Genomic DNA, 8940 nt, shown 5'->3' on the forward strand with positions numbered 1-8940 from the left:
CGCCGAGATATTTTTCCTTCCATGTTGAGGGTTCGGGCTTGCCAAATAAAAATGTTCCCGCAACGTAATCGATTTGCTTTAGCAATTGCCAAACTTCAGCAAATTCGTTTGATTTTTGCATTTTTTTTTTTTAATTGAATCGAAGTTGATTGGAATAATTCTGAATGGAAACTAAACGAGCAACGACAAAAGTTTGGTATATTTTATTGTGTTTCGCAACGATTTGCGGTTAATATTTTTCAGAACTTTTTATTAATTTATAGATTTTTAATGTTAGCTTCCTCTGCGATTTATTGGGAAAAATGAATGTGAAATATTGGATTTGTGAAAAATTGATGTTTCACGTAATAATTTAAAAATTGCGAAACATGAGAGGAAGTTTTGAAATTAAAAAAATAATTTATTTGAGCGAAAATTTAAAAGGTTTATTAAAAAATCTAAAAAATAATGAAAAAAAAATTTAAATAAAAAAAAAATTAAAATAAAATACCGTAATGTAGATAATTCTTATGGAAAAAGAATCCGTTACAAATTCAAAAAATGCTAAAAATTAATGGAACATCAATTTCGAAGAAAAATATTTTTTTTTTTTCATTAATGTTTGAAATTTTTTTAGCAATTATTTAGGCAAATTTTAAATTATTTTTCATAAAATCAAAAAAAAAAAAAAAATAATAATAAAAATTCATTAAAATAATTCATTCTCAAAAATTTTGTTAAATAAAAATATTGAAAAATTTTTAAAGTTTCGTTAAAATTTTAAAAAAATTAATTACGTAAAAATGTTAAGAGAACGAATTTTAAAACCTATTTTCGTTAATAGAACGTATTATTTTTTTATTAATTATTTTTTTTAAAAGAATAGATTTTTTTTAAAAAAAGATTTATATCAAAAAAATTTTCAATTATTTTTTCATTTTAAAATAGATTTTTGATTTATTTACATTTTTTTTTTTTAAGATTAAACTAATTTTTTTTTAGAAAAAAATTTTATTTGAACTTTATAAGACTTTATAATTTCGAAACATGAAATTTTAACTATTCAATATATTGATATTTTATTTAATATGATTTTAAGAAAAAGTTCAATACCAAAAGAAATTTGCATTGAATATAATTTCACAAAATCGTTAATATTTGAAAAAAATTCAGAAAAACTAAAATCCTTGACCCATATTATTTAATTATAACTCAGGAGAAAAATTTACATTTCACACAAACCACAATCTATGATGAAAAGTAGAACAAACCGTCGAAAGAAAACTTCACAAAATTCGTAAATATGCAAAAATTTCAAAAATAATTTAACTCACAAACTGTCCATCAAAAAAACTTCATGTCTGCACCGTAGAACTAATAATAACAACAAAAATAGGTAGCTGCAAACTTTAAAACACCATAAATATTTAACAACAAGCCGGTGTCCATTTTGGTATGTGGAAAAGTCACCGTATGAACGTGTCGTGTCAGTACACATTAATTTATGTGCAAAACGATAATTTATGGTTTTGGGATATTTCATTATGATGAATATTTTCTTCCATAACAGCAGAAAATGCTTTTAACAATGAAAAAGGCTCAGAAAATATAGTAGCCATTAAAATGTAAGTAGATTACGTTCTGAGCTTTCATCAGGATGGAATTATCTGGAAATTATCGTCATTATCAACGAAAGCTGTCTGGATTGATAAATTGTTGAATGGAAAGTTTCGAATCAATTTTCCGTGAAAATTTAGTAAATGTGTTAAAATGTGCAGCAAAAATTCACACTTTTCCTGCATATTGTACATGTGTTGCGAATTGTTTTGTGGTTTTTAATATTTTATTTTATTTCCATGAGTTTTAACCGTAATTTTGTTATTTTAGTGCTAAATTTTAGGAATTGCATTGGTTGTTGGTGAGGTTTTTCCTTGTTTTCATTGCCAGGTATGTTTCATGGACATGTAAAAAATTAATTTAAAATTGTTTGACTTGATAATTAAATTATTTGCAGGAATTTTTTGTTAATAAAATTTTTTTGGAGCAAATTAGATGAATTATGGAGAATTTAATTTTTCATTTTTTTTAATTATTTTTTTTTTATTTTAAAAATAATTAAAAACTATTTGTTTAAGAATATTTTAAGATAAATTTTTTACTATGACTTTTTTATTTTAAATAAATTATTATTTTTTATTAAAATTTTTTTTTTAGCATTTTAAATATTTTTTTTTAGTTGAGAAATAATTTTTTAATTTTTTTCAAGACTCGTTTTTTATTTTTTTTTTAATTTTAGATTTTTTTATTTAAAAAAATATAATTAAATTAAATTAAAAATATTTTATTAAATTTAAAAATATTTTTATTTTATAATTAAAATATTTAAATTTTATTTATTAAATAATTTTTTTATTATAATTTTTTTATTTAAAAAAAAAATTTTTTTTTTAGAATTTTAAATATTTTTTTTTATATTTGAGAAATAAATTTTAATTATTTTTTAATTTTTTTAAAGACTCGTTTTTTATTTTTTTTTAATTTTAAATTTTTTTATTTAAAAAATATAATTAAATTAAATTAAAAATATTTTATTAATTTTTAAAAATAATTTTTAATTAATTATTTAAATGAAAATATTTAAATTATTTTTATTTAATATTTAAAATTATTTTTAATATTTTTTTTAAAATTATTTATTATTTTCAGCTATTTTAAGACAAAAAACAATTTTTTTCTTAATTAATTAATTCTTTATTAATTTTTCTTTATTTTATTTTCACAGAAAATCTTCATTTCTCATTCAACCCCAACATTTCCAACACCATATCCGGCGTCTTTTGGAACAAATTCGCATCAAACCCGCTTTCCGGATCCATCACACGCTCATACAACTGCTTATAGATCGCATGAATGACATTAAACGACCTTTTCTGCACCGCTTCTCGATGCGATGAGGCTATCAGCAAATTCGTCTGCGGCAAAAACAAAATATCGGGCATCTCCAAAAACTCATCAAACTTTTTAAGGAACAACTTTAACAAATGCGCATCAAATTTCGATCCGCTCTTCAAAACCGTGTACAATTGCGTGAGATTTAAATTAGCAACGAGCGAATTTGCCTGTTCCGACGTCAGTGTATCGAGTTGTGCTTCACTTGAGGCTTCCAAAAGCTCCAATCGTTGATCCATGTACTCAAAAATCGCCAGAGTTGTTTGAATTTCGTAGATGCAGTTGAGAATAAAAACCGCCATGTCAGTTGTTGTCGTCAATTGTGATGCTGTGACGTTAATTTGCTGCAAAAGGGGATCAACGATGCATTGAACGACCTTTGTAATGTCCGATTGTCGCTCATCTACCATATTTGCGACGACAGAAAGGATCTCTTTGAGCAACGAAAGTAACGAATACAAGCTCGGAGGCGGATTGAGGTCATTTATTTGATGTTCATTGAATTGTTGGAGATGACTTTTGACCTTTAACGTGATCGACGAGATGTACGCTGTCTCCGAAAGTTGTCTTAATTCCTCCAAACAAGTCTCAAGCTTCCCATTTCCGCCTTTTATCAAGCCATGGATGATATTTTGGTAGAATTTGATCAAATTACAAATGGAATAAAGCACAATCGTGTCTTTGCAATTCAAAATATTCTGCACGCGCATTTTTAGGGGATGCGGAATGCCATCAGAAATGCTCACCAATGCTGACTGAAGTAAATTCGAGGTATCCAGTTGATCGCAATTCTTCACGAGCAGCAGTAAATTCTCTTTTTCGACCAGTAACGACGAATGCAGGAACGCCATCATGTCATTTATGTACTTTTTCGGGTCATTTGCTTGCATTTCTATCGGTTTCGGGCCTTTATTGAGCACGTCGATGAAATTTCTCACTAAAATCGTTCTGCGATTCGCCGCATATTCGTCAATTGTGCATTTAAATAGCCCGGGACGATCTTGAAGTTGTTGCATTGCCTTCATAATTAACGGATCGATGGTCTCATTATTGCTATCCAAGTTCCGACAATGATTTTGAGTCCATCTATAAAGTTTTTCCAATGCCAACTCCTGAAATCCGTTCATTTCTTCCATTATATCGAGAAAAGCGGTCGTTTCGGTGCCACTTTTCACCAAAAAATTGCATTCTTTGTGGATTTCTTGGATTTTTTTGATGATTCCGAAGAATTCCTCGTCGATCGGGCTGTTTTTATCCAATTTTTTCACTTCTTCCGGCGAAAGTTGGAAATGTTCGATGAAGGCACTCGCAATTGTGTGTTGTTTTTGAAGGATTTCATTTTTTCCTTGAAGTTGATTTGTTTTGCTGATCAATTCCTGTGTTTGTTCTTCCGTGTTTTTAAGGCGAGTTTTCATTTCTTTGACGGCAGTCGACATTTCTGCGATGTTACCACAAACTTCATCGACGACGTTTTTTATGTCGGTAAAAGCTCCGAGAAATTCATCGTTTATGGCTAAACTTCGTTTTTCGACGCAATTACGGAAATTACGACGATTGGCGAGCGTGTTTTCGCCAAAGTAGGTTGAAAGGTCTTGAAGAACTTCCAAAGTTTCCTAAAAAAAAATTTTTTTTTATGTTTTTTGAAGAAATTTTATTTTTTAGGGACTTACTTTGTTGTTTTCGTAACGCGTTTCGAGCACTTTTTGAACCCTGCGTTGAATGGGGTCCTCAGTTTCAGCCATTTTTGGGATTTACAAAGATTTTTTGTTTAAATTTTTGATTAAAACAGAATTCGACACGTATTGTTTACATTTGAACAGCTGATTTTTTGACGTTTAAAGTGTCAAATTCACCCGGCATTTGTTTTGAAACCAGTTTTCGAACCTGAAATCATGAAAAAATTATTAAAATTTAATTTTTAATGGAAAAATGGAGCCAATTAAACTTACTTTCATCAGAGGAAGAGTCTTTTGCTTCAACGGAGAAGGTAAAAATTTTATTTTTTTAATTCAACCATTAAAAATTTTCATTTTTTCTTTTAGATTACTTCAAAATTCGCTACGAGCATCGTGTAATTGGCAGTTTAATTGGTCCCGGAATCGGAAATCTTGGCAATCGTGATTACAAAAGTCTTCCAGCGACATTTACAGATGTTGAAGCTCAATTTTTAGTTGATAAAAAATTCGTTGTTATTGTTGAAAAAGACTTGAAATCGCCTCCGGATGAAGAAACGAAGAAAAAATTTCACGAAGATTTTCAGAGACAAGCTTCTGAAATGAAATCCTTCGAAAATGACAAAGCCATGACAATTTTTAAAGAGAATGTGCAGAAAATCTATGAAGGACAAGCCAAATCAAGTCTTCGTAAAAGACAAAAAAATGAGGAATTTAAAAAGAAGTCGATTGAAGAGCTCATTTCTGATCACGAAACGAAATTAGCAAATGCTCCGTTGAGAAATCGACTTGTTCATGTGCCAACATCGCATCCTTTTCCCGTTTCAGAGACGTTAAAAGAGCGAATTCAAGTGAAAAATGAATTTAAATTGAAAGTTTATCACGATTTATGGGAACGCGGGCATACAATTACTTGCGGCGAGACATTTTCCGGAGATTTTTTGTGTTATCCAGGGGATCCTTTGCATTTTCATGCTTCTCATATCGTTACAATTGTCGATAGGGAGTTATCTGAACCTGAAATGGTTGTTCACGGAAGAACTTCAGTGTCTGTGAAGAAAGGTTGTCTACTTGCCTATCCCGAAAATGATGGAAAAATCAAATATCGAACACTAAAATGGGTCAATCCAGTTGCGAATGACATGGAAATCGATGAAAATTAAGAAAAAAATGTTTTTTATTAATTAATTTTACGTAAAGAGTGCTTTGGTTGAAAATGTTTTAAGTCAAAAGAAAATTAAATTCTTTAAAATAATTCGAATTTTAGATGATTTTTGGCTTAGAGCAAAAATTAGAGATGAATAAATTTATTTACTTTTTCTTAAGTCAAAATTTTAAGTCAATTAAGTCAAAAAAATTTTTTAAATTATTTTAAATAATTAATAAATTAATTGCAAATTATTAATAAAATAATTAATTAAAAAATTAATTTAATAAATAATTTAATAATTTTTTAAAAATAATATTACTTTTATTTTTAATATTTTTTTAAGTTTTTTAATTAAATATTTTTTTTAAACTTAATGTTTCCAAAAATATATTTTTTTTTTGTTTTAATAGAGTTAAAACATTAATTTTTGGCAAAAAATAGATTTTCTATGAAAAATTTATATTTTCGATCTTAAAAAATTTTTTTTAAAAAAAAATAATTTTTTTTTTCAAGAAATAATTTGTAAAAATAAAGAATTTTTTAAATAAAAAAATTTAAAAAATAAAAAAAGAATTAAAATATTAATTTTTTAAAAAAATTTAAATTTTTTGTCCCATGATTTCTTCAATTTTAAATAAGAAACTATCAACGAAAAATAAATATTTTTGAATTTTTTGGTAAAAATTAAACGTTCTTTTAAAAATTTTAAAATTAAATTTAAAAAAGTGAAAAATTGGATTTAAAAAAATTTTTTTTTGGTCAATTTCAAAACAAATTAACATTTCAAAAAAATAATTTAAAAAATTTAAATTTTAAAAATTAATTTTTCAATTTTTTAATTAAAAAAAAAATTAAAAATTATTTGTATTTTAATTTAATTTTTATTTAAAATTAATTTTTAAAAAATCCGAATTAAAAAAAAATGGAATTAAATTTTTTAATTATAATTTTTAATTAATTTATAAATTATTTAATTAATTTAATATATTTTTATTGACTTAACTGACTTAAAAACTTCAACTTAAGAAAAAGTAAATTATCTTAAAAAGCTTTAATTTTTAATTTTTAAGCCAAAAATCTGAAGCCTGAAGCAAAAAAATAAAATTTTCTTTTGACTTAAAATATTTTCAAACCTGAAAGCTTCAAATTAATGTCCATTTAACGTCATTCCATTCAATTGTACGATATTGTAACTATTTGGATCCATCGCTATCAACTGACTTTCGTTCAAATATTGATCCTCAGTCACTTCGATCATGTTATTAACATTCCTTTTCTCAGCAATTTGCTTCAAAATCGTATCTTTCATCGCTACCACAAACTCCATAATGTCAATTTTTTCCTTCTGCTGAAACTGAGCATGAGTCAAAAACGCCATTTTTCGAATAGTTCTGCCACTCAAACCAAAACTCATTCGCGCAGCATTCAAAACTTCGTGCACTAACGGCTCATTATTCTCTGCTTCGATCAGCAAATCGATCGGAATGAGGTCAGAAAATGCTTCGAGAATCCCAACACGACGCAATTCGTGCAAGGCTTGCGAATAAATGTCGTAAATTGCTTCAACGATGGGCGGGCCAATGTACTGAATGACATCAGCGCGATCCAAAAACGCTTGATCGATGCATTGCGTGACGTTGCTGGTCGTCATTACCAAAACATTTGGATATTTTCGGATTTTATCGAGTTGCGTGAGTACGGCGTTCACGACACGCAACGAATCTGTCGACTCGGCGCTACTTACGGACGTTCGCGAATACGCAATTGACTCGATTTCGTCAATCAGGACAATCACAAGGGACGTCGGGTTCTCAATTAGCTCGAGAATTGTGCCAAAAAGTTGCATTACGAGTTTGCCGCTTTCCGAGAACCATTTCGAGAAGAGACTGTGGCAATTTATTTCGATCAAATGCGTGAAATGGTATTCTTTTTGCATGCGAATTCCCAATTTTTGGGCGATGGCTTTGCAAAGAGAGGTTTTTCCTGTGCCTGGAGGCCCGTAAAGCAGTGCGAGACGATTACAGGCGACAATGTGTTGATCCACACCCTTTTTCGAGAAAAGTAATGTTGTCTCGACCATACTCAAAAATTTCTCTTTCAACCCTTTTTCGTAGATCAAACTCTCGTACAAGCCTTCAAACTCGTGAAATGGCAACAACCAATGCGTTCCAGCCTCAACTTCAGCCGCATCTTTATCCGTGCTTAAATATTCCGTGTCAGGATCTTCGGTATTTACGACGTAAAAGAAAAATTTGAATGTGTTTGACTCTTCGAGTTGATCGACGATCACCAAACTTTCGACATTTTCCTTCAATTCGGGCTTCACGGGACATTTCAAGTGCCCGATTTTGAGCAATTTCTGTGTTGGTAAAATTATGGCCTCTTCCAAGTTGTCGGAAATCAGTTCGAGTAACAATTTTTCGAGATCCTCGTTTGTGACGTCGCTGAAAAAAAAAATTTTTTTTAAAAGTTGTGAAAATTTTTAAAGATTTTTGTTACCTTCGACGTCTCGCAACTTCAACTCTGACTAGATGCGACATTTTCATCCCAAATTAACAAAAAAATAAAGAAATTGTGAAATTATGTTTTGCCGCGGTTCTGTTTATCTTTGTCTTGAATTTCTATTTATGAGGAGTATGGCGAGGGTTTTGCATAAAAGAGTAATGGTTTTTGAGTGAAAAATTGTAGAAAAAGTCGTTAAAGAGTTTAAAAAAAAAATTATTTTAAAAATTTAAAAAACTTACATTTTTTTTTGAATATTTAATTTTTTAACCAATTTAATCGTTTTTAAATATTTTAATTGTTTATTTATTATCTACTTTTAGAGTTACAAATTAAAAATTAATTTTAGGCCATTTAAAGTAATAAATTTACAAACACAAAAAAAAAATTTATCAAAAAAATTGGAGAAATAAATTCAGTAATTTTATGAAAATTATTTTTATACAAGAAAATTCAAATAAAATTAAAATTTTCAATAATTAAAATAAATATTACTTAAAATTAAATTTTTTTTTGTGAATCTATGAAAATAAATCAAAAACTAAAATAAATAAATATAAAAAAAAATTATATTTTTTTTAGAATTTTTAATTTTTAGAGAAGACTCAAAAATAAATTAAAATAAATAAATAAAATGAATTATTTAATAAAATTAAATTAATTAATATTTAAAATAAATAAATATAT

The 8940-nt window shown here is 27.6% G+C and overlaps 3 protein-coding genes across 5 annotated transcripts; 1 reads left to right on the plus strand and 2 right to left on the minus strand.

The window, feature by feature from the left end:
- Positions 1 to 2726: 2726 nt before the first annotated feature.
- Positions 2727 to 4738, minus strand: LOC134836186 (conserved oligomeric Golgi complex subunit 6). Its single transcript, XM_063851456.1, has 2 exons — positions 4599 to 4738; positions 2727 to 4541 (listed from the first exon to the last, which is right to left on the minus strand). Exons 1-2 carry the CDS (start codon positions 4668 to 4670, stop codon positions 2769 to 2771), a joined length of 1845 nt encoding a protein of 614 aa, XP_063707526.1. The 5' UTR covers positions 4671 to 4738; the 3' UTR covers positions 2727 to 2768.
- Positions 4739 to 4786: 48 nt separating this feature from the next.
- LOC134838403 (tRNA-splicing endonuclease subunit Sen34) lies at positions 4787 to 5934 on the plus strand. The gene is made up of 2 exons (XM_063853927.1): positions 4787 to 4915; positions 4971 to 5934. The coding sequence occupies exons 1-2, from the start codon at positions 4858 to 4860 to the stop codon at positions 5762 to 5764; spliced, it is 852 nt and encodes a 283-aa protein (XP_063709997.1). The 5' UTR covers positions 4787 to 4857; the 3' UTR covers positions 5765 to 5934.
- Positions 5766 to 8374, minus strand: LOC134838401 (pachytene checkpoint protein 2 homolog). 3 transcript variants are annotated; one of them, XM_063853925.1, is made up of 3 exons: positions 8251 to 8374; positions 6885 to 8195; positions 5766 to 5805 (listed from the first exon to the last, which is right to left on the minus strand). In XM_063853925.1, the coding sequence occupies exons 1-2, from the start codon at positions 8295 to 8297 to the stop codon at positions 6899 to 6901; spliced, it is 1344 nt and encodes a 447-aa protein (XP_063709995.1). In that variant the 5' UTR covers positions 8298 to 8374; the 3' UTR covers positions 5766 to 5805; positions 6885 to 6898. The 3 variants fall into 3 exon arrangements, with proteins under 3 accessions (XP_063709995.1, XP_063709996.1, XP_063709994.1); XM_063853926.1 differs by having other exon boundaries at positions 5792 to 5879; XM_063853924.1 differs by lacking the exon at positions 5766 to 5805 and having other exon boundaries at positions 6781 to 8195.
- Between the last annotated feature and the right edge of the window lie 566 nt (positions 8375 to 8940).

This window comes from Culicoides brevitarsis, chromosome 1, assembly GCF_036172545.1.
Source record: "Culicoides brevitarsis isolate CSIRO-B50_1 chromosome 1, AGI_CSIRO_Cbre_v1, whole genome shotgun sequence".
Taxonomy (NCBI): Eukaryota; Metazoa; Arthropoda; class Insecta; order Diptera; family Ceratopogonidae; genus Culicoides; species Culicoides brevitarsis.